The sequence below is a fragment of the Schistocerca americana genome, chromosome 5 (genome assembly GCF_021461395.2).
Source record: "Schistocerca americana isolate TAMUIC-IGC-003095 chromosome 5, iqSchAmer2.1, whole genome shotgun sequence".
Taxonomy (NCBI): domain Eukaryota; kingdom Metazoa; phylum Arthropoda; class Insecta; order Orthoptera; family Acrididae; genus Schistocerca; species Schistocerca americana.
Genome location: NC_060123.1, coordinates 32,372,934 through 32,399,587, shown reverse-complemented (window position 1 = coordinate 32,399,587; position 26,654 = coordinate 32,372,934). Strand labels below are relative to the sequence as shown.

Genomic DNA, 26,654 nt, shown 5'->3' with positions numbered 1-26,654 from the left:
GTCTTGTTAGTTCTTGGATCAAATACCCTAACTTGGCTCCAGATCAATTCTGTTGGGCTCATATTGCAATGGTACAGTGGCAAATGTAAAAATGCAGCATTTGTATGGTGTGCTTGATGAAGATTGTTTTTCATGTTTCTAAGGCACGTATCTGCATCTGTGGTATAAAACAATGGACATAGTCTAAATATAGAGTATTTAGTTTTTCATTTTTGCCTTAAAAATTAAATTGTTATGTTTTCTTAATTTAAGCAACCTTTATTAACAGTCTTTCATAAAATACTGGTAACTGAGAACTTACTGGGGTGATCAAAAAGTCAGTATAAATTTGAAAACTGAATAAATCACGGAGTAATGTAGATAGAGAGTTACAGATTGACACACATGCTTGGAATGACATGGGGTTTTATTAGAACCAAAAAGATACAAAAGTTCAAAAAATGTCCGATAGATGGCGCTTCATCTGATCAGAATAGCAATAATTAGCATAACAAAGTAAGACAAAGCAAAGATGATGTTCTTTACGGGAAATGCTAAATATGTCCACCATCATTCCTCAATAATAGCTGTACTCGAGGAATAATGTTGTGAACAGCACTGTAAAGCATGTCCGGAGTTATGGTGAGGCATTGGCGTCGGATGTTGTCTTTCAGCATCCCTGGAGATGTCGGTCGATCACGATACACTTGGGACTTCACGTAACCCCAAAGCTAATAATCGCACGGACTGAGGTCTGGGGACCTGGGAGGCCAAGCATGACGAAAGTGGCGGCTGAGCACACGATCATCACCAAACGACGCGCGCAAGAGATCTTTCACGCGTCTATCAATATGGGGTGAAGCGTCATCCTGCATAAACATCGTACGTTCCACAAGGGTGTTATCAGCCAGGCTGGGGATGATGCAATTCTATAACATATCGGCGTACCTCTCACCCGTCACGGTAGCAGTTACAAAACCAGAATCACGCATTTGCTCGAAGAAAAAAGGCCCGATAACGGTAGACATGGTAAATCCAACCCATACCGTGACTTTCTCGTCGTGCATTGGAGTTTCCACGACAGTTCTAGGATTTGCGGTAGCCCAAATTCTGCAGTTGTGGGCGTTGACATACCCTCGGAGCGTGAAATGAGCTTCGTCGGTCCACAACACGTTACTCAACCAATCGTCATCTTCCGCCATCTTTTGAAACGCCCACACCGCAAATGCCCTCCGCTTCACTAAATCGCCAGGTAACAGTTCATGATGCCGATGGATTTTGTACGGATAACATCGGAGGGTACGCCTCAGTGCCAACCAAACAGTAGTATATGGAATGCCGGTGCGACGTGCGACTGCACGAACGCTGACTTCCCGTGCATAGACGAACCCGCTACAGTCTCCATTTCTTCCTGAACTGTCTCAGCAGCATTACGCCTTGTGCTCGGTCGGCCTCTACGGGATCTATCATCTAAACAGCCCGTGGCTTCGAACTTCGAAATCATTCTCGCCACAGCTGCATTTGTCAACGGACCTTTACTCGTTCGAATCCCCTTCCTATGGCGATAGGACCGTAACGCTTAACTAGCACATTTCCCATTACGATACTACAGCTTCACTAAAAGCGCCTTTTCTGGTAACGTCTACATGCTGCGACTGCTGGCGCATCTGATTCTCTCTCTCATTACAGCTCCTTTTATACACGATTGTCATGCGCAGTCACTGACTTTTTTTTGTTCTAATAAAACCCCATTTCATTCCAAGCATGTGTGTCAATTTTTACCTCTCTATCTACATTATTCCGTGGTTTATTAAGTTTTCAAATTTATACTGACTTTTTTATCATCCAGTATATTTGAAATGAAAACAGTAATTTCGCGTGCAATATGTAATTAGAGACAAGAAGACGTGCATTATTCATAAAAAATGATGATGAATTTTATAATTGAAAGAGAAAAAAAACTTCAGTTGGGCGAGATTTGAACCAGCGAATATTTACTGAGTTGAATTACCAAGCAACTACGCTACCGATTTTCTTTTTTTTTTTTTTTTTTTTGCAGTTTGTTCATTATTTTTCGGGGTATTTGGTCGTAGCGGAAGTCACATGACATCCGATTATTTCGTTGTTGATCCCTAAGTCAGCTTTTTTATTTTTTTTACGGAGAGCAGCCAGTTCTCTGATCAACACGCTGAGTTACCGTGCCGTCTAGATTCCTCTATACACGAACGTGTACTAGTGTGCCAACTTCACTACGGAACAGCAAACAGCCTCAGCCATTTTCATACTGCATATTAACAGCGCGACAATCAGACCACAACAGTGCAGAGGCTATCACTATGCACGATTTTTTAAATAAAAGCTACATAACTAAAGTGCGATTAAGGAAAACGTTGGTCGCTGCTAATACATTTGAATATCTTAAAGCTTCATTTAACGAAAGTCTGTAATGATATATCTAATATACAAGTAGAACCTCCTTCCAAGAGCGCAACAACACCAGTGTGTGTGTGCAACGGCTTCTGACCAATCATCGCATTTGTGTTGTTTACATCAGGTTTATTCTTATGACGAAGGGAGTATAGTTGCGGTCCTGAAAGACAAGTCTTAGTGATGCTCTCATTAAGCTTCTTGACAACACAAGCTGATGTTTCATCAGCGTCTTCGTAAAAATGTATAACAGCTAAAATCATTCCCATTTCTTGGTCGAAGTACAGGATGGCAACTGGAAATAATTTCATATTTCCATTATTTGAAGCATCACATGCAACGAGAATGGAGTTCTACCAACTTTTTTCAGAATTTGATGCAGAGTGTGTGGAGCCAATACCTTCTCTACTATAGCTTCACCTTTAGTCCGTCCAAGTGAATTTTGGACAATATTTCGAATCTTGAAACAAAAAGTGAGATAAGAGAGCATTTGCATGGTCTTGTGAAAGGTAACTGAGCTGATGTTTCACTCCATGGTATGTTAATATTAGTTCCGTTCTGACACTTCCCCTTCCTGACTAGTTCCCGCTGGCACGAAATATCTTTGAACAACGGAGTTTCTTAACATATCCCACACCTTATCAATATACCAAGATGAGTCTTGGTACCGGTATGATGCTTTATCGCCTTCACTGAGCCGTATTTCACTGTAAAACTTACACGGCATGTTTTACAATATCCATTATATTCATTCTTTTCCGAAAGCGTTATATTCATCCTTTTCCGAAAGCCACCGCGAGAAGTCTGTTTTTTGTAGCCATTTGTCATTGAAATGACTCTCACGGCGCTGTTTTTTAGCCTGTTGTATTTAAGAAGCTCACAATAATACCATGTTATAGACATACACGTGATATTCAGTCACTACAATGCCGTTCTTAATCACTTCAATTTCAAACTAAACGCATTCCGTGTGCGGTTCACTTAATATAGCCACGAGAAAATACTTCACTATATCAATCATCCGCGCGTAACATACTTAGGGCGTTCATTTGCTCGACAGCAGTATTCCTTTTAAAATTAGTAGGTCTTTACTGCAAGTACCGATAGTAAAATGAAAATGTGACATTGTCACGGCTTGTTTTGTTTGTTGCTTTTTGCTGCTATACAATATAACCGTGAAGAAGAACAAATAGACACAAACTGATATTGTAACTTTGCTTTTGTCCACGTGGATGTGACAAGCAGCTGTCATAAGACAATACAAGCTGTTATTGGCCTGCCTTTCGTAGTTTGTTCTCATTGGAGCGGTGTACAAATGACTTGACGACAATGGCCACCGCGTTCTAATAAAAATACAAAGCCTCTTTGACAAGGTTGTCGAACAAATGAACGCGCTAACTCATATTAAAATACATTGGAATTTAAGGTTTATAATTTATAAAAAACAGCTACCAGCCGCATGTATGGTTTAAAAAGGTTTATTATCTTCAGACCATGACCGGTTTCGGATTTTTCTTTACAAATCCATCTTCAGATGGTAGTTACAAGCATTCTTAGTTGGACCTAGTTTTGTTTTTGTTATTCGTTTGCTGCACTGGGAAAGAAAAGAAATATTTTTGTTGTCATATCGGTAATGGTATTTTTACGAAAGATTTACTTCTTTTACAAAATCTAATTGCTCATGAGATAGTTTTTTGTTTTAAAACTTAGTAAACGTGCAGGTTAGTGTACTTACGAGCTATGTAGTTCTGCCTGACGAAATATTCGTGCGTTTATGTTTTCGAACGCAAGCTTATTACACTTTTCAATATGCATTATGTGAGTGCTATTCCAGTCAATGGACGTCACTTTCAACCTCATCATCTTAATTACACACGCAGCACACACGAGTAAGCTGGGCCACGTTTTGTAAACATTATACATTTTCGTGTACATGTATTTTAAATTGTAATGTTTATTGACAAGTCCTATGTCATTTTGATGATGTACTACAAGGACGCCAATAAATTGAATTGAATTTTTTCATATTGACAAAGGAAACGTAAACAGCAATGCACCAAAGTTAAACATCGCCTCGTAAAGTGTTTCTACGAATTTTCACAAGCAGTCGTCAGATTCCTGAGCGAACTACGTACCGTACGTAAGATGACGCACGTCGCAATGTGGTTAACGCCCATCATCACTAACCTGAGATAACAAAAACAATACTGTTAAGACACTTTCCCCTTCCGTCAGAATGGCAATAATGAAAGAACAAATGGAAGTCAATCGCTGAATTTAAGATTTATGTGCGTTGCATAACATTAATTTCCATGTCTTGTATGTTCCCTGTAAATCACAAAAACTATTTTAAAACAGCATGAGCCAAACTCCGTTTATCAGTCATCAGCCGATGATAAGAAGAAATCCTCTAAGATGTGACGCACGTTTGTTTAACATGACAAGACAAGCAATTCACAGATAATGATCAACGAATGTAGCGTCTAATCAAAAGTGCGATGTCTGTCCCGCCCTGTGACGTCAGAAAATCCCGCAGGATCGATAGAAGTGTTTATCGAATCGCAAACGTCTGCAGCCTGTGTAGTGTGTATTTACCTCACAGTGGTATATCGTGCCGCTGGATAATCTCTCACACTCACGTCTTTATTGTTTGCTCACACAAATGTTCAACAATTTGCCAAGGAAATATGTACTGCTTCATTTTCTGTTAAGTGTATGTCACTGTTTGGAAAACGGTTACGATCACACACTTACTATGTGATGGGAAGTCAAACGAAGAAAAGACAGACGCAAAAAATGTAACGTAGTTTAGGCAGCGGGCTGATTTTTCTTCGTCAATAGTATATGCCGCCACACAAAACACATCAGTTCGATGACAATAAAAAAGTATGTGACACTATCGCTGTACTATTACAGTATTGTTTGGTCGCAAGGTCGGCAAAGTCATGAAAAATGATGAATGCTCAGCTGATGTATTCAAAAATCTCCTGATTCATCAAAGGAGCAGCAAACTGCCTGTAAGACACTGGGCAGTCCATGACTGTCACCAGGTGACACCATAAGATTGTGGAAAGTAGTGCAGTAGTGTTTGTGTAGATATTGGTTTGAAGTAGGGTTTGACATATTGACAAAAATACCGAACGTTGCCTGACGAATTCATCTGCTGACTCAAGGTAGAGTGCGAACACAATAAAACGCTTAATAAACATTAAAAATTATATTTATTATTGCTTGTGACAGCTGTCAACATATTTTTGTTACCTTTGATAAAAGTCGTTGCATGTTTTAATCTTAAAATCACAACGAATTCATAATTCTGCTTTCATAATATCGCCAATCAGTTTGTTTCTAGCGCCAGACCGTAAGTGATTCAGACTCGTTCCACATAGGTATTGCTGCATGGAACCGCCATTATCCTTCTGATAATTTACTGATACTAATAGAATTATAAAAATGCCAAGCCACTCATCCTTCGTTACCGATACGGGGCTGAAATACCGAACAGATCGGTATAAAACTGAATACCTAATTACGAAATATATTCCCCAATGGAAAAAGAAAGAGCGTTTAGTGGTTGCCTCAGAAGCAGCAAGAAAGGCCCTTTTAATGCCGACTGCAGTGGTTGTGATGTAAAACTTACTGCTGGTAAAAGTGATATAGTAAAGTACGCGAGTGGTAAGAAGCATACAATTAATTGCGGCAGCCTAAACGTACCGATACCTCATCAGTTCGTGGCAGTTGAAGATTACGTGTGACACAGTTAAGGCCACTGAAATTTACCTTGCTAATTTGATTGCAGAGCATTATTTACCACTTTGGTTTATTGAATCATTTACCGAAACTCATCCAGGAAGTGTGTCCGTTTAACAAGCTGCAAAGCATATTCGCTGCGGCAGAAGAAAAGCCGCTGGGATCATAGATAATGTTAATAGGCAGGTACCCCTCGGAGCCTTGGGTTGTATTAACTTCACACTCTGGTTGGTATTAGATGCATGAGGTTTCATTTACTATTGACTCATTAACAGAACTTGATGTGTTTGCACCTTGCTGAGGGTAAATGGGATAAAGAAAATAAGATGAGATGTCCACACTAGAAAAAGTTATTTAAGGAAGTGATTGCAGTGCTCGTACCTGATGGGGGAGGAGTGGAAACAGAAAAAAATGAGATGAGGAAGGTATGCTTCGGGAATAATCATCATTATAATCAGTCGTCATGAGTTCAAACGTACGGCAATAGATAGTACCCCTTGATATGAGTGGAAGGACTGAACCAGAGACAGAAACTTCTGAGGCAAGCTAAGCGCCGGCTTCCTGGGCTGGCTTCATAGGGTTGAGAACTGTTAGTGTCCCCCTGAATTTGTCAGGTGTGCACTACACATCATACGCTGCTACTCTGGTAGCTGACTGTGTGTGGTGTGCAAACAAGGCAACACTCCATCCAGTCCAGATAATGACAGTTCTAGGAAACCCAGAAGTCTCGGAGTAGGTTCAAAAGAAATGCCTCCCACAGATAAGAGTATTAAATTCCTAAAGGTAAACAGCCAAACATTCGCAACAAACCGCCAAATTTGAAGCGCTCATTTAAAGCAGTGAAGCTCACATAATACTAAGAACAGAAAGCTGGTTGAAACCTGAAATAGCAGTGAGATTTTTGGGGAAAATTTTGAAAGAATAGGCAGATAGCAAGTGGAGGTGGTGTATTTGTCGCAGACAAGAAACTCAAATCCACCGAGGTAGAAATTGAAGTTACATGTGAGATTGTTTGGGCAAGACTCAGTATCAGGGTTGGGCATAAAATGATAATTGGATCCTTCTATCGCCCACCAGACTCATCTCCTGATGTAACCAAAAACTTTAAAGACTACCTCAGTTCACTTGTATGTAAATTCCCAAATCATAGTTACTGGTTAGCATGATAAGACATCCTGTGAAACTTTCTACATGTCTTCTCTAAAAACTATCTAGAACAGACAGGAACTTGACTAATGATGAAAATATATTCGATCTAATGACAACAAAGAGATCTAACCTCTTTGAGGATGTCCACATCAAACCTGGTATCAGTGACCATGGCGTAGCTGTGACAACAATGTTTACCAAAGTACAAAGGGCAATGGAAACAAGCAGAAGGATATATATGTTCAACAATCTAGATAAAAAAATCAGTAGTGGCATATCCCAATGAGGAACTCAAAACTTTTATTACAGGGCAGGGGCATGTAGACAAACTCTGGGTCAAGTTTAATAGAATGGTTGACGTAGTGGATAGACAGGTGCCCAGTAGAACAGTTTGTGGTGGGTGGGAACTTCCATTATATACAGTGATTGTAAAGAAAGAGAGATTACGTGCATAATAGATGTAAAACAAAGAGTAAGGCTACAGATGGAGAGATGCCGAATGAAATGCGTTTGGCTGTCAAGAAAGCAATGCATGAGGCCTTCGGTGGCTACTGTAGCAGAGCTCCAATAAATTCTGGTTGTATGTAAAGGATGTTAGTGGCATCACAGTTAGCATCTATTCCCTGGTGAATTGGGTCAGGAACTGAAACTGAGGGTAACGAAGCAGAAGCTGAAATGCTGAACTCTGTTTACAGATGTACCTTTACAAAGGAAAACCTCTGAAAAGATGAATGAAATAAGTATTAATGTCAGTGGTGTTGAGAAACAGATGAAACTATTAAAACTGAACAAAGCTCCAGGGGCTGATGGAATTCCTGTCAGATTCTGTACTGAATTTGCGGCTCAGTTAGCCCTTTTCTAACTATTATCTACCATAGATCCCTTGAACAAAAATCTGTACCCACTCCTTGGAAAAATGCACATGCTACACCAGTCTACAAGAAGGTTAATAGAAGTGATCCGCAAAACTATTGTCCAATATCCTTGACATCTAGTTGTAGAATATTAGAACATATTCTGAGCTCAAACGTAATGAGGAATTGTGATCAGAATGACATGCTCAATGCCAAACAGGATGGATTTCGAAAACATTGGTCATGTGAAACCCAACTTGCACTTTTCTCACATGGCATACTGGAAGCTTTCTATCAAGGCAGTCAGGTAGATGCTGTATTTCTTGATTTCCAAAAAGCATTTGACTCATAACCACACCTACACTTGTAGTCAAAAGTACGATAATATGGAGTATCAAGTGAAATTTGTGACTAGATTAAGGACCTTTTTGGTAGGGACAACGTAACGTGTTAACTTGGTTAGAGATCATTGTCAGATGTAGAAGTAACTTTGGGTGTGCCCCAGAGATGTGTGTTGGGATCCTTGCTGTTCATGTTGTGTATTAATGAACTTGCAGACAATATTAATCTTAAAGTCAGGCTTTTTGCTGTTATCCATAATGAAATACTGTCCAAAATAAGCTGCATAAATATTCAGTTAGATCTTGATAAGATTTAAAAATTGTGCAGAGATTGGGAGTTTGCTTTAAATATATAGAAATGTAAAATTTTGCACTTCACAAAACAAAAAGTAATATCTTATGACTGTACCATCAATGAGTCACTGCTGGAATTGGCCAACTCATACAAATACCTGGGTGTATTACTTTGAAGGGGTATGAAATGGGATGATCAAATAGGTTCACTTGTGGGTAAAGTAGATGAAAGACTTCATTTATTGGTAGAATACTGGGGAAGTGCATTCAATCTATAAAGGAAATTGCTTACAAAACACTAGTGCGCCAGTTCTAGAATACTGCTCACATGTGTGGGAACCATATCAGATAGAACTGACAAGGGATATTGAACATATACAGAGAAGAGCAGCAGATGGTCACGGGTTTGTTTAATCCATGGGCAAGTGTCACAGAGATACTGAAGAAACTGAACTGGAGGACTCTTGAAGTCCAGTAACAAAGCTTCAGGAACCGGCTTTCAATGATTACTCTAGCAATATACTTTAATCCCCTACATATAGCTCTCATAGGGATTGTGAGAATAAGATTAGAATAATTACTGCATGCACAGAGGCATTCAAACAATCATTCTTCCCACACTCTATACATGAATGGAACAGGAAGAAACCCTAATGACTGGTACAGTGGGACATACCCTCCGCCACACACCTCATGGTGGTTTACAGAGTTTAGATGTAGATATGAGTTTGGTCATAAGATAAAAGATAAGTCCAATCTGAAATAGCATCCATATTGAGTTGATGGATACCTGTAGCCCTGAATGCTGAAACTCCATTCTTAACATTAACATGCTGAATTCAATAGCTCCCAAAACTGAGATCTGAAAATGTTCTTTATGCCATTGGTCACCCACATGAGCCTCTGGCAAGTGTCTTTCCAATATGTCTTCGGTGTTTCAAATGATAGAGCACAGCAATAGGTCATCCTTTTCTTGCAGGTTTTATTCGGCACATCTAGATTCCGGCAAGTGCCTAGCCATTGTCAGTGTACCACTTAATAGTATCAATACATGTTCCAGTGCATCAGTCCCTGTTGTTTGGGCTTCTGTCTCAGTTCTTTCAAGACTACTAGTAGTGTATGACCCAGTAAAACATGCATTGATAGTATAAAATAGTGCATTGATAAGGGCTAGGCTCTAGCCGAAATCTAGATTTACTGAATAAAACATGCAAGAAAAGGATGACCAATTGCTGTGCTCTATCATTTGAAAGTCATATCACAGTCCTTGAGAGCATCCATGTTCTTAATGGAAGGTAACTTGATGTATTCAGTGGTTTTAAAGCAACAAGAAACAGTGGCTGAAAATAATGTGTGGTATGACCTCCATAATGTGTTGTATGACCCAGTAGGCACGTGATATGTATGTCATTATCTGTGGCTGCTTTTAAAAAAATTGGCATTGTTCATATCTGAAGCACGGCCATTTCCCCCAAGATTTTTCCCTGAAGGCTATACGTATGACATTATCTGTGGCTACTTTTAAAAAAGTGGCATTGTTCATATCTGAAGCATGGCCATCCCCCCCCCCCCCCCCCCCCCCCAAGATCTTTCCATGAAGGCTTTCTGGGATTGAAATGGTTTAGCAACCCAGTAGGCAGGTTATACGTATGTCATTATCTCTGGCTACTTTTTTAAAAAATTGGCATTGTTCATATCTGAAGCATGGCCATTCCCCCCAATATTTTTCCCTGAAGGCTTTCTGGGACTGAAATGGTTTAGCAACCAATTCAGAAACAAATCTGCCTTAATGTAGGCTGACTCAGGCCTCATTTTGATAACTGTTTCTGCAGGTGCTCCCATTTGAATTCCTGGTTTGCTGTAAACACTCTTCACTATTCAGGCAGGGGGAGGGGAGGCACAGGGGGTGGTGGTGGTGGTGGGGGGGGGGGGGGGTGCAATGTGGTCTTATACATTACAGCCAGCCAGAATAGTTACTGCCTCATCCTGCTGCAGTGCATATGAATTTAGATTATTTTCTGTTGGCACGTTGGTCAACATTGGATAGTAATCATATAATTTTTGCTGTTCATGCCTTCTGTTCATGGTTGAGAACAACTTTCACTTTTCCTTACACAGAGCTCAGATTTCTCTTTAAAAAAGAACTTAGCCATGTTTTCCCTACTAAGTCTGACTTATCTCCCCATCATCCCTTCTTGATGGAGCAAATCGTACAGTCTGGAGCTAGAATATGTTTTACTACCTTTCTTTTGCATCAGGTCCAGATTATGATGGAGGTCCAAGATTTCCTTTAGTGGAATAATTTTTTTAATTCTAGTTCTTAGAGTTTTATCCAATATATTGAACTGCTTGCTTGCTGCCCCAAAAGAAAGAGTTTTATTCATTATAGTGTTGACCATATTCCACATATCATCTTCACTCCTAGAAGCTCAATCCATTATCTGATTATAAGTATTTGGCATGATATAATTAACCTGCAAGCACCACACAGGTGATTTTATACTATATACTGTATATTATACTATACTGTAAGTGAAAAATTGCAACAAAGTAAATTGATACCCATTTTAGGTTTGTATCTTCTGTCCTACTGTCTTCATGTGTCAACTGTCTTAAAGTAGTTGTGAAGAAGACGCACCTCATTTTTGAGGTGCAGTCTGAATACCATTAAACTCTTCACACGACAGTACCATTAACCTATCTATCAACAGCGTCATCTGGTTTTTTGTTAATTGTGTGCCCATGATATAACAATATTGCACTTTGTGCAGTTCTCCATCCTAGTCTATATTTTAAAAGCCATGTCAACTCTGCATCCATTTGAACTTGCTTGCTGTGTTCTCCCTCTACCATGTTTATCCTCCACACTTTCTTCAGTTACCAGACTGACAATTCCTTAAGGCCTCAAAATGTGTCCTAAGACCAATCTCTTCCTTTAGTCAAGTTGTGCCACAAATTTCTTTTTTCCACAGTTAGACTCAGTACCTCTTCATTTTTTACTTAATATACCCATCTAATCTTCAGTTTTCCTCTGTGGCACCACATTTCAAAAGCTTCCATTTTCTTGGTGACTGAATTTCCTATTGTCCAAATTGCACTTCCATAAAAGGCTATAACTTCAGAAAAGACTTAACAACATATTAATTTTTATTAGATGTTAACAATTTCCTCTTTCTCATAAATGTTTTTCTTGCTATTACCAATCTGTATTTTTATCTTCCCTATTTCAGACATCATCAGTTATTTTACAGTCCAAATTGCAATATGCATCTGCTACTTTTAGTGTCCCATTTTCTAATTTGATTCCCTCAGCATTGCCTGATTTGACTACATTCCATTTCCTTTGGTTTACTTTTATTGATGTCCAGCTTATAATATCTTTTCAAGATACTGCCCGTTCCATTAAAAAGCTCTTCCAAACCTTTAGTCATGACTGACAGAATTACTATCACTGATAGAATTACAGTTTCATTGACAAAATGCAAGTTTCTGTTTCGTCTCCCTGATCTTTAATTCCTTTACCAATTTCTCCTTGTTTATCTTCACAATTTGTTCAGTGTACAAATTGAATAACATCAGGGACACGCTACAACCCTGCCTCAGTCCCTTCTTAGCTGTGGGTTTCCTTTTGTGTCCTTTAACTCTTTTAACTGCAGTCTGATTTCTGTACAACTTGTAAATAATCTTTCAGTCCCTGTATTTCATCTGTGCTACATTCAAAGTTTCAAAAACTGTAGCATGGTCCACATTGTCAAAGCTTTTTCTAGCACTACAAATCCAGGTTTGCCTACCATCAAGCTTTGTTCTAATATAAGTTGCAGGTTCAATATTGCTTCACGTGTTCCCACATTTCTTTGGAACTCAAACTGACTTCCCCAAGGTCAGCCTCTACAAGTTTCTTGATTCTTCTGTTAATAATTTGTGTCAATATTTTGCAAGCATCACTTATTAAACTCATGTTTTGGTCACCTTTACCCCTGTCAGCACTTTCCTTCCTGGGAATAGAAATTATTACATTGTTCTTGATGCCTGAGGGCGTTTGGTCTGTCTCATGTATCTTGCACACCAGGTGGGATAATTTTGTCAAGGCTGGCTCTCCCAAGTGTGAGCTTACCTTCCTTCAAACTCTTACTCTGCACTCAGTGTCTCATAGACGAAAGTTCATTCAATTATTATAAAACTGGTGTTTGGGAAATTATTCCAATAATTTACACCAAACAACTTTTAACTAATGTGGCTTTTCCCACATTTATTGTCATTATAGGCAGTACGATTACCTGTTCCAGTTCTCACAAAAAATTTTCACAGGCAGACCCCTTCACTCTTCAGATTGGTACCAGCAAAATATTCACAGGACACATTGATAAACAGGTTACGACACAATCAGAACAGTTATTACAGTGGCTTCAGATTATGTAGGCAATGACTACACAATAGTTGACACAAATACACTAAGGTGAGAAAAGTTATAGGATACCACCTGGTGTCGTCATGGGCCTCCTTTTGCTCACCGTAGTGCAGCAGCTTGATGTGTCATGGACTCAGCAAGTTGTTGGAAGTCTCCTGCAGAAATATTGAGCCATGTTGCCTCTATAGCCATCCATAATTGCAAAAGTTTTTCCGTGCAGGACTTTGCGTGTAAACTGACTTCCTGATTACGTCCCATAGATGTTTGATGGGATTCATGTCAGGCAATCTGGGTGACCAAATCATTTGCTAAAACTGTTCAGAAAGTTCTTCAAACCAGTCGTGAACAATTCTGTCCTGGTGACATGGTGCATTGTCATCCATAAAAATTCCATTGTTGTTGTCCGCCTGCTTAGCTGGGTGGTAACGTGCTTGCCTCCCATGCACTGGGTCCGGGTTCGATACCCGGCCAGGTTGGAGATTTTCTCTGCTCGGGGACTGGACATTGTATTGTCCTCACCATAATTTAATCGTTATCACTGGCTGCAAGACGTCAAATGTGGTGCCGACTGAAAAAAGGCTTGCACTTGGCAGCCGAACCTGACTGGGACATCATGGTCAACAATGCCATAAGATCATTTCATTTTTTTTCCATCACTGTTGGGGAACATGAAGTCCAAGAATGGCTGCAAATGGTCTCCAAGTAGCTGAACATAACCATTTCCAGTCAATGATCAGTTTAGTTGGACTAGAGAACCCTGTCTGTTCTATATAAGTACAACAGACACCATTGTGGAGTCACCACCAGCTTTCACAGTGCCTTGTTGACAACTTGGGTCCAGTGCTTCATGAAGTCTGTATCACACGCGAGCCCTGCTGTGAGCTTATACCAACAGAAATCGTAGCTCATCTGACCAGGCCACAGTTTCTCCAGTTGTCTACGGTCCAACTGGTATGGTCACGAGCCCAGGAAAACAACTGCAGGTGATGTCGTGCTGTTAACAAAGGCACTCGTGTTGGTCGCCTGCCGACATAGCCCAACAATGCCAGATTTTGTTGCACTGTCATAATGGAAACATTCGTTGTATCTCTACATTGATTTCTGTGGTTATTTCATACAGTGGTGCTTGTCTGTTAGCATTTACAACTCCATGTAAATGCTGCTGCTGTTGGTTGTTAAGTGTATGCAATTGGCCACTGCATTGTTTGTTGTGAGAGGTAATACCTGAAATTTATATTCTCTGCACACTCTTGTGACTACGGACCACAGACAATTGAATTCTGTAATGATTTCTGAAGTGAAATGCCCCATGTGTCTAGCTCCAACTGCCGTTCTGCATTCGAAGTCTGTTAATTCCCATTGTGCAGCCCTAATCATGTCAGAAACCTTTTGATATGAATCACCTGAGTGTAAATGACAGTTCCACCAATGTGCTGTCCTTTTATACCTTGTGTATACAATACTACCACCAACTGTACATGTGCTTATCACTATTTTATGACTTTTGTCACCTCAGTGCAAATGATGGTTCATACTACACAGTACACAATTGGATCCCAAATTATTCTCACATTGACTCATAGGAAGTGCTCATAAAAGTTAATACCAATCACTAGTTGAGTTCGGGATGTTAAGTAAGTCACCCAGAGACCAGCTTGCAAATACTGGGGACAGCCATTTTTTATTTATTTTATTTTAGACATCTAATTCACTAGGACCAAATTGACAAGCAAATCTCCAAAGTCTTAGAATGTGTCAGTACATGAAATTACAACATAAGGGTAATAACAAAACAATAAGATGTTTATGAACCAGGCCGGCCGGTGTGGCCACGCAGTTAAAGGCGCTTCAGTCTGGAACCGTGTGACCGCTACGGTCGCAGGTTCGAATCCTGCCTCGGGCATGGATGTGTGTGATGTCCTTAGGTTTAAGTAGTTCTAAGTCTAGGGGACTGATGACCTAAGATGTTAAGTCCCATAGTGCTCAGAGCCATTTGAACCATTTGTTTATGAACCCAAAAAAATACAAGCCATAAATTTAAGTAAACACAGTCAACAATATGACATAGGAATCAGCTAAAGTTTTCAAGGAAATACTTGACAGAATAGGAGTGAACCATGAGGAAACTCTTCAGTTTTGATTTGAAAGTGCTTGGATTACTGCTAAGATATTTTACTTCTTGTGGTGGCTTGTTGAAAATGGATGCTGCAGTATACTGCACACCTTTCTGCATAAGAGTCAAGAAAATGTGATCCAAATGCAGATTGGATTTCTATCCAGTGTTAACTGAGGGAAAGCTGCTAGTTCTTGGGAATAAGCTGACATCGTTAACAAGAGATGACAGTAAGGAATATATATATCGAAAGGCCAATGTCAGAATACCTTGACTAGTGGACAGGAGTCGACAAGAGGTTTGTGTACTTACATCACTTATTGCCCATTTCTGAGCCAAAAATAGCCTTTGGGAATGGGAAGAATTACCCCAAAATATAATACCATGTGGCATAAGCGAATAAAAATAAGCAAAGTAGACTACTTTTCATGTCTAATGATCACCTACTTCATATACTGTTAAAATAGTAAAAATGGTAGCATTAAGTCTTTGAAATCCTGAACATTGGCTTTCCATGACAGTTTACTATCTATCTGAACATCTAGAAATTTGAACTGTTCAGTTTCTGTAATCATATGGCCATTCTGTGAAATTAAATTGTCGGGTTTTGTTGAATTGTGTGTTAGAAAATGTAAAAACTGAGTCTTTCTGTGATTTAGCTTTAGTTTATTTTCTACAAGCCATGAACTTATATCATGAACCACACTATTTGAAACAGAGCCAATGTTGCACACAACATTCTTTCTGGCAACCAAGTGTCATCAGCAAGCAGGAATATTTTATAATTACCTGTAATACTAGAGGGCATATCATTTACATAAATAATGAAGAGGAGTGGCCCCAGCACTGATCCCTGGGGCATTCTCCATTTGACTGTGCCCCACTCAGACCCCACATCAAAGCCATTCTCAACACTGTGAATAACGACATTTTGCTGTTTGTTGTTAAAGTAACAGCTGAACCAATTGTGAGTTACTTCCCATATTCCATAACCGTCCAACTTCTGGAGCAATATTTTGTAATCAACACAAACGCTTTAGTTAAATCAAAAAATATGTCTAGCGTTCAAAACCTTTTTTTTAATCCATCCAGTACCTCACAGAGAAAATATCCTTGCACACACCGCCTTTTTAATAACTTTAGCAAACACTGGTGGCATAGAAATAGGTATAAAATTGTCTGCATTATTCCTTCTCCCTTTTTTAAAGAGTTTTTACTTCTGAGTACATTAATCGTTCAGGAAACTGACCATTATTAAAGGAAAAATCACAAATATGGCTAAGTACATGGCTAACATGTGCAGCACAGTGCTTTAATATTCTGCTAGGCACTTCATCATATCCATGAGAGTGCTTAGAATTCAGTGATTTAATTATTGACTGAATATCCCCCTTGTCAGTATCACAGAGGAGTATTTCGGACATCAATCTCGGTCATTTTCCGAGAGAGTTTTTATTTAATTCACAAGCAATGCTCAGAAAATGATCATTAAATACTGCACATATATCTGACTTATCAGTAACAGAAATATTTTTACTACGAACAGACTTTATATTGTCGACCTTGTGCTGCTGACCAAACATTTACTTCACAACTGGCCATAAGGTTTTAATTTTTTCCTGTGAATTAGCTATTCTATTCGCATACCACATACTCTTTGCCTTCCTAATAACACTTTTAAGCTCCTTACAGTACTGTTTGTAGTGGGATGCTGTAGCTTGAATGTGACTACTTCTAACATTTTGATGTAATTCACACTTTGTTCTACATGATATCCTTATCTCACAAGTCAGCCACCCAGGCTACCTTTTACTGCTAGTACCCTGTGTAGAACGTTCTAATGGAGCATTATAAATGTGTTAAGGAAAGCATTATATTTGGCATCTGTGTTATTGGCACTATAAACATCCTACCACTCTTGTTCCTTAACAATGTTTAAAACACTCTCTATTTTCATTGGATTGACTTCTACATAGTTTGTAATTATATAATAACATTTGTTTCAGTGTAAAAGTTTTTTAGTCTTAAAATTTATGCTTCATGGTCTGAAAGGCCATTCACCCTTTTACTAACAGAATGCCCATCTGGTAATGAAGAACGAATAAAAATACTGTTTGTGGCTGTTCTACTGTTCCCCTGCACCCTGGTTGGAAAAAACACAGTCTGCGTCAGATCATATTAGTTTAGGAGATCTTCCAACATCCTTATTCTTGCACAATCCCATAAAAAATTAATGTTGAAGTCACTACATATAACTAATTTTTGGTACTTTGTATAAAGTGAACCAAAAAGCCTCTCTAGCTTTAGCAAAAATGCTATGAAGTCAGAGTTTGAGATCGATAACCAACAACAACTAGGAGTTTAATTTCACTAACTTCAACTGCCCCTGCACAACATTCAAATACCTGCTCAGTGCAGTGCTGTGATATGTCTACGGACTCAAATGGAATACTATTTTTTATGTACATAGCCACTCCCCCACTCCCCAAAGAACTCCTTGAAAAACAACCAGCTAATCTATATCCTGGTAATGGAAGCCTCTGAATTTTAAAATTATTTAAGTGGTGCTCCTAAATACCAATAATGTCAGATTCAACATCTATAAGGAATTCACTAATTTTATCTCTAAAACCTCTTATATTTTGGTGAAATATGCTAATTCCTTCTTTACTTGGATACCTGACCTCCTCTGAAGGTGATTCCTTTGTTAGAGGGACTTCCTTTAAGACCGAGCGAGGTGGAGCAATAGTTAGCACACTGGACTCACACTCGGGAGGACGACAGTTCAATCACGCATCCGGCCATCCTGATTTAGGTTTTCCGTGACTTCCCTAAATTGCTCCAGGCAAACGCTGCAATGGTTCCTTTGAAAGGGCACAGCTGACTTCCTTCCCCATCCTTCCCTAATCTGATGAGACCAATGACCTCACTGTTTTGTCTCCTTCCCCAAACAACCCAACCCAACCCTTCCTTTAAGCGGGTATACCTATCAGTTGATTTCAGTCTAAAAAAGGTGTAGCTCTAACACCAACTACTACAGGATTTTTTTCCATGAGGGATCCCACCACCACCCACTACTCTGTCACCTATAAGCTTTGCCAGCGTCCCCTTCCCCTACCTATTGAGGAGCAGGCCATGCCTAGTGAAACTTGATCTATTGATGGACTCAACTGGCACCACTGCAATGTGAGCCATGCCCTCCATCATCTGTGTCTTCTCCAGCCCCATGTTAACACGACTAACAGCAGCATTAAGACAAAGCCGATCATCACGCTGAAACAGTTGCATGAAGTGCACATTAGTGCCACCAGTTTGAGTAGCTATCTCTACCAGGTCACCACCTATACTATGTTCTCCACCCCTGCAATGACTATTCCCTGCATCACCCACAATCACTACCTGATACTCTTTGGTAACATTCCTACATAACTCCCCTATGCTATCAGTCACCTGTACCGACCCTGTACTAGGCTTCACAATGTAGGTGACCTGGAACTCACTTACCAACACTTCTTGCAACTGCTGGACCGCACCTCTACCTTGTGAACCATCTGCTACCGAGGTGTAACGTGGACTTGCAGAAAAATATTTCCTAGAGTTACATCTAGGTGCATACTTTACTGTACGAACTTGCTACATGATGTTGCCACCAAGTTTTCCAATTCCAGACCTTTTACTAGTGTGAGTGACACAGAGACGTTAGCATGTTACAAGTGGTGCACAGACTGCCAATTTTGGGTGGAGTTGGCCTTGGCCTGGCAGATGAACATTGTAGTGATTTGGAAACTACACAGTGATTTAAAAAACTGCTATGTTTCACTGATTGGACTGGGTTATATGTTTTCACAATTATTCAGGTTACATAAGAAAGGTTGGTTAATATAGTAAAAAAATGACAGAACTATTTGGTATGTCTATGCTGTGAATTCAATAATTACAATTGTGTCAGCCAAATTTAGATTTAGAGTCATTCATGATAACTTATGCAGATTCTTAATAAATGACTTGATCAAGTAGTGACAAGTGTCATTCGATCCAGGAAAATTAGGGATACATGAGTGTAGAAGTAGAAGGTGGTATTCAACAAGTACAATGATTAAATTTGTAGTGAAAATGTTCGATGTGTTCAGACTTTAATATTAACCAACTGGTAAGTTAATCAGCATGAGGAAAATTGAAATATGGCACTGTAAAGACTGGATGCTGTCCATTCTAATGAGTAATGTCAATATTTCTAAATCTTACTGTTAGCTCAGTTCATATCTAGTATTATACACTGTAGTCATAATTCAGTTATCAGTTACTTTTAATTAACATGGTTTCTAGCGAAAGTAAATTCATTATTGGGATTTCCACATTGAAAACTATAGTCTGAATATTGAACCTACATGAAGCACAGTCTGATTAATGTTTTAAAATATTTGGGCACATGAATAAAACATTCTCGGTTTTCCAGTGGCGCCAATTCGAATAAAAATCCTCAAGCTTTCAATGGCCATCTCCGCCATCATCATCAGGAGTTCACTGACTGCCGGGGCTGCTACGGTTTCTCATTTATACAGGCATGATGACATCATCAGCAGCCAATCAGATCGATCCAATGTGGTACGCGCGCATAAGTCGACCCGAGCAGCTAGCGGAGCTATTGCCCGTGGCAGCACTGGTGACGTCAAGTGGCGCCAGGGGCAGGCACCACGTTTGAAACTGCGTTGTGCATCTGTCTCTGCTTTCTTTCGATGTCCAATGCCCGTCACCATGCCCTGCTGAGTGTGTATCCCTGGTCTCTGTTGAAATTGTTGTTTAAACGAATCTCGGCTGCTTCCTTTATGACTGAGTCCCAATATGTAGATGCATGAGCCAACACTTTTGTATTTTTGAACTGTATTTTTGTCCATTTTCTAGGCAATGCTCCACTATGGCCGACTTGTCAAGCTCCCTTTGTTTTATATGGCGTTTGTGCTCAGTACAACGCTCCACAACTGTGCGAATTGTTTGTCCAATATACATGCTGCCACATTCACAGCGTATACCATACACACCGGACACTCGAAGAGCAATGTCGTCTTTAACAGGGTGCAACATATCTCGTATCTTGGAGGCGGGGTGGAACACTGGTCTTAGACCATGTTTCTGCAGTAGACGTCTTAACTTACTGCTAGTTGCTCTACAGTATGGCAGGAATACAGTCCGTTTGACCTCTTCTGCTGATTCACCAGGTCTCTTCCGTCGGCGGCCCTTGAAAGCGTTTGCGATGTCTCTTTTTGCTGTATCCATTTTCCCCAAAAACACATTTTAAGTTCTGCAGTTCAGACTGTAGGTGGTCATTGTCAGAGATAAATGTGGCTCTATGAACCAATGTGTTCAGGACAGCTTTCTTGTGTACAGGGTGGTGGAAACTATTGGCGTTCAAGTACCAATCAGTGTGTGTTGGTTTCCAGTACACTGAATGACCAAGCTGGCCTCCTGCCTTCCGCTCAACCAAAACATCCAAGAATGGTAGCTTGCCATGCTTCTCCATCTTGACAGTAAATTTAATGTTGGGATGGACACTATTCATATGATCGATGAAATGCTGTAATGTATCTTCACCATAAGGCCATATCAGGAAGGCGTCATCAACGTATCTTTGTTGTACAAAGATCTCAGTAATACTGTATACTCATTATTTTGCTCAATACACAGCATCAGAAAATGAAGAAATATAAGATGGACGGAACAGGAACTTTGGTCGTCTGAGTTACATTTTATAGCTCTCTGTTGACAATAGCTTAACAGTCATATTATACTGATAGCACAGTTTTTAGTCCAGCATACAGTACCTACTGCAACCTACATCCTTCTGAATATGTTTAGTGTATTCATCCCTTGGTCTCCCTCTACGATTTTTACCCTCCACACTGTCCTCCAATACTAAATTGGTGATCCCTTGATGCCTCAGGATATGTCCTATCAACCGATCCCTTCTTCTAATCAAGTTGTGCCACAAACTTCTCTTCTCCCCAATCCTATTCAATACCTCCTCATTAGTTATATGATCTACCCATCTAATCTTCAGCATTCTTCTGTAGCACCACATTTCGAAAGCTTCTATTCTCTTCTTGTCCAAACTATTTATCGTCCATGTTTCACTTCCATACATGGCTACACTCCATACAAATACTTTCAGAAACGACTTCCTGACACTTAAATCTATACTCGATGTTAACAAATTTCTCTTCTTCAGAAACACTTTCCTTGCCATTGCCAGTCTACATTTGATATCCTCTCTACTTTGGCGATCATCAGTTATTTTGCTCCCCAAATAGCAAAACTCCTTTACTACTTTAAGTGTCTCATTTCCTAATCTAAATCCCTCAGTATCACCTGACTTAATTCGACTACATTCCATTATCCTCATTTTGCTTTTGTTGATGTTCATCTTATATCCTCCTTTCATGACACTATCCACTCCGTTCAACTGCTCTTCCAAGTCCTTTGCTGTCTCTGACAGAATTACAATATCATCGGCGAACCTCAAGGTTTTTATTTCTTCTCCATGGATTTTAATACCTACTCCGAACTTTTCTTTTGTTTCCTTTATTGTTTGCTCAATATACCGATTGAATAACATCGGGGATAGGCTACAACCTTGTCTCACTTCCTTCCCAACCACTGCTTCCCTTTCATGCCCCTTGACTCTTATAACTGCCATCTGGTTTCTGTACAAATTGTAAATAGCCTTTCGCTCCCTGTATTTTACCCCTGTCACCTTCAGAATTTGAAAGAGAGCATTCCAGTCAACGCTATCAAAAGCTTTCTCTAAGTCTACAAAGGCTAGAAATGTAGGTTTGCCATTCCTTAATCTAGCTTCTAAGATAAGTCATAGGGTCAGTATTGCCTCCCGTGTTCCAACATTTCTACGGAATCCAAACTGATCTTCCCTGAGGTCCGCTTCTACCAGTTTTTCCATTTGTCTGTAATGCATCTGTGACTTATTAAACTGATTGTTCAGTAATTTTCGCATCTGTCAGCACCTGCTTTCTTTGGGATGGGAAATATTTTATTCTTCTTGAAGTCTGAGGGTATTTCGCCTGTCTCATACATCTTGCTCACCAGATGGTAGAGTTTTGTCAGGACTGGCTCTCCCAAGGCTGTCAGTAGTTCTAATGAAATGTTGTCTACTCCCGGGGCCTTGTTTCGACTCAGGTCTTTCAGTGCTCTGTCAAGCTCTTCACGCACTATCGTATCTCCCATTTCATTATCTACATCCTCCTCCATTTCCATAATATTGTCCTCAAGTACATTGCCCTTGTATAGACCCTCTATATACTCCTTCCACCTTTCTGCTTTCCCTTCTTTGCTTAGAACTGGGCTTCCATCAGAGCTCTTGATATTCATACAAGTGGTTCTCTTTTCTCCAAAGGTATTATAGGGGTAATATATTCTTACAAGGACACATTGCTAGAGTACAGTTATCAGTCCTCTCAAAAATAGGAAATTAAAAATAAAGGGATTGGTTCTGTGCCTGCTATTGCATAAAAGTATTTCCTTAGTACAAAGGTTATGGTTTTGGAATCTGCCGGAAGAGAAGGAGCTAATAGTACACTGTAGAGAGAAAGGTGACACGTGTATGTTTTCTTTAAGAAAACAAAATGCGTAGCCAACGTATCTGCCGCCAGAGTTCAGTCTGAAGATCTCAGTTCATTGTACTGTTTGGCTGATAGTGTGTTCTGTATTAGAGTAGGGTACTCATACAGTTTTGTGGACATATTGTGTATACTTGAATGGATTGCAAATTGTAAAACAATAAATGTTTGTTGTTCACACCTGTTGGAAGACAAACATGATGAAGCCATGGAACAGCAATTCATACAGACAGTAAGCAAAATACGCACTGGGTATATCTGAAACAGTTGCAGCCACAAGCAAATTTGAACTGATGGGACTTTGCTGGTCAAATAAAAAGAAGTCACTCAAAATAGTGAAAAATTGTTTAGAACATGAATCCCAAACAGCTAACATTTACAAACCAGTCATTGCACTCATTTTTAAACAGGTCTGTTGTAAAAATACGATACTGTAAAAAAAGTTTTATGCTTACCATATCTTCACAAGACTAGGATTGAAAATGACATGAATATGGCAGCACACTGCGTTCAGTTTAAGACACTCAAATGCTTTGTTTTTCTTTTTTGTTATGTCCTAATATGAACAAAAGATTGAAATCTTGAAATGATGGATTAACAACTCCACTGCTAAATTTTAGAGAAACGATATGGATTTACTTTAGATTATCAAAGTTTGTTTTAAGAATATACTTTAGAAAATGCTGTAAATGAGGAATTGGCCTATTTATGAGAAAGTGGCAGCAACTCTCATGACACTTGTCAGTTATGCAAATATAAATTGTGTAAGGTCTAGTTTCCATGTCATTTGAAATTCTATTTTACATTTACAGTGTTGTAAAACAAGTCATATATTACATGGAATTTAAAGCATCTATTTTAAATCTCATTGCATTTTGTATAAATTATAAAAATTTCCAATACAGTGACTCATCCTATCCGGTAATCCTTTTGTGTATCTGAAATGTTAGTTGACACGTTGAGTTGCAGACAGGCATAATGAAAAAACTGTTATATATTAAGAAAGAAAAAAAAAGTGCACATTCACACAAGCAAGACACCTCACAAGTACATGGTCACCATCTCTGGCTGCTTAGCCCAGACTGGCCCAGTGGACTGGCCGGAGCAGTCAAAAATAGTGGTTGTGTATATAAGATGTACCTGTTTGTGTGAATGCATTGGATTTTTCGTTTCTGATGAAAACTTTTGCCAAAAGCTTAACATGTAACAGTCTTTTCATTGTACCTGTCTGCAACTCAGTATGTCTTATTTATCGTGAATAGCAATCTATCCTTTTCCTAATTGTCGATATTTCAACCTGTACTTCCCATTGTTTGAAATGTTATTTGTTGACATTGAACAGCTCTGCCTCATTCTTACCTCGGCCTGCTACCCTTTTTTAGAATACAATTTTCTTAGCTCATGTAATAAATTATTTATCACAAGTTCACTTTTAACAGATGGTAATTGGCAAGAGGAGTGACTCATAGACAAAATTTGTAAGCTATGTAACTTGTAAATACCTAACTCATGATTAGAATCTACAAACTAAGTTATAATATTGATTTAATAATAATAATCTTTTGTGTTGCAGCCAGAGGACACAGCAGGAGAGAAAACCATGGGATGTCTTCCGGGATCCTCCTATACGAGAGAGCAGTGGTTCTGTTAGTGACAAACGTGCCCTAGTGACTCTTACTAAGTTAGTGAAAGTATTAGCTACTATTTTCACTACGGTGGTAGTGCTTGGTTCAGCAGTCTTAGTTAAAGGAACTGTGCTATTCATGACATCACAACTCAGAAAAGGAAAGCAAACAGTCTACTGCAACAAAGGACTTGGTAAGGCACATTGCAATATTTAATTGTCTCTTACCTGATAAATTGCTTAAAGGGAATTTTTTATGCAACTAAGAAATATTTATTTGCTGTTAAAAATAAAAATAATGTTGTTTTATTATAGCTGAGAACATCTTCTAGAACAGTCACAAAAAATTAATATTTTATATATATGTAGCAGAAGGCTCCTTGTCACATTAGTAAAAAACCATAACAGCCCTTTTTGTTAAGGAATTTTGGAAGGCTTTTTAAAATAACGGATTAATCATTATTAAAATTAGGAATTTATTCATTTATTCATTCCATCTGCTTTCAAATGTTAAGAGTTTTCATGTGTTGAGTTTAATAAAATTCTGAACATTTAGCTTGGATTTAAGGACCTGTAGACTTTAGTTAAGCAGTCACACAAAATTTGTATTTAATAATTTTCTTTTTAAACTATTTGCCTGGCACTGTTTGCATGCTTAGCTTTTTCTCATTTGAACTGGAGTTCATAACCTTTTTTAGCATTCTGTGTTGCGGGACCATTTCAGACCATGGTCAAACAACTCATAGAAAATGGTCAGAGTTGGGTTCAAGGTTTGCACAAATCACTTAACTGCACCCTAAATTTGTTCAATGTACTTGGCATTAGGTGAACTGTGGGGCCACACAAGCATCCTCATGGCTACTGAGAGTTTTACCCAGTAACCTGGCACAACTTGGGAGTGATGGTGTTCTGCTTGCTCAGCTGAAGATACTGGACCCTGCATGGTAGTGCATGCAGACAAACCAATGTACATGATCGGACAGTAGGTTCCTGTTTCATTTGTTAGTAAGAAGCAATGACAAGCATATCAGAGGCCCCATTTGATCACATGTTGTTTTCCCTCATATGATAATACCTACATTATCTCACTGCTGCATAAAATTTTCGCCTAGCAGCTTGCTTTTTACAAAATGTGTGCAAATAGATGCCAAGGCAGCTGACAGATGAGCACAAAATCAAAGGTTTGGTCACAGTGTTGACATTCTTCCACTGATATTGCCCCTAGGGATGATGATGTGGGTATTGCGCATCACACCACGAAACATTCAGTAGCCATTACAATCAAACATTCAGTCTATTCTGATAAAAGTTCTTAGTATTTATTGTTTTCTTTGTGGACTTTCTTCATGGGCCTCTCCTGAGCAAGAGGCAGTGACTAGGTGATGATGTTAAACATCTACTGGACATAACTCAAAAGACACTACTGTGATCTGATTTCAGAAGCATGAATAAATGCCACAGCCTCATAATCGACACTGGTGTGCTTTAGGCCTTTATGATTCTCCGTGCCTCAAATGTATTACTGTATGATAAAACGCAAAACTCAATATATTGTCTCTCATTCAGAATCCTGCAGAATAGGTTTACTGTCATCATGTCTTTAACATACGTCCAATCTAATTTTACTACAGTATATAGTGTGAACTAGCATATCTGAGGAGTGTGCTATGATCTAGCAGAATTTATGCCAAATGAAGGGGGATAAAAGTCTGCTGCAGTGTGCTACTGCTTCGTGGCACTGATGTAAACTTGTTGAGTGGTAAGACCTAGCTGTGCACATCACAAACTGTGCACCTTGTTTATCTAATCCATATGTATTTGGCCGATAAGACAATTATGTTACGTGAGTTAGCATGGACAAAAGCTCCTTAGAACGTGCACAACTGAAGGTGTGCTCATGACCTTATCAACTGAAGGTATGCTCACAACCCTATTGCCAAGTGTCACGGAGTCTGGAGAAGCAGCAGCGCGGTAGATTGAAGTGCTGTATCCTTTAGATTGCCGCATCTGTGTTACATTTAACAACTTTCAAAGAAAAATAACCAATGAATCTGCAAGCTGTCGAAAGTTAGGGTGTTCACATGCACTCG

General features: G+C 39.2%; 1 protein-coding gene across 1 annotated transcript in view; it reads left to right on the top strand.

Moving 5' to 3' along the window:
• Positions 1-26,654, top strand: part of LOC124615848 (chitin synthase chs-2-like) — a 231,621-nt gene that overhangs the window by 17,505 nt on the left and 187,462 nt on the right. The window contains exon 2 of the mRNA XM_047144001.1: positions 24,514-24,758. Within this exon, the coding sequence (XP_046999957.1) occupies positions 24,514-24,758 (245 nt within the window). The remainder of the gene's footprint in view (positions 1-24,513; positions 24,759-26,654) is intronic.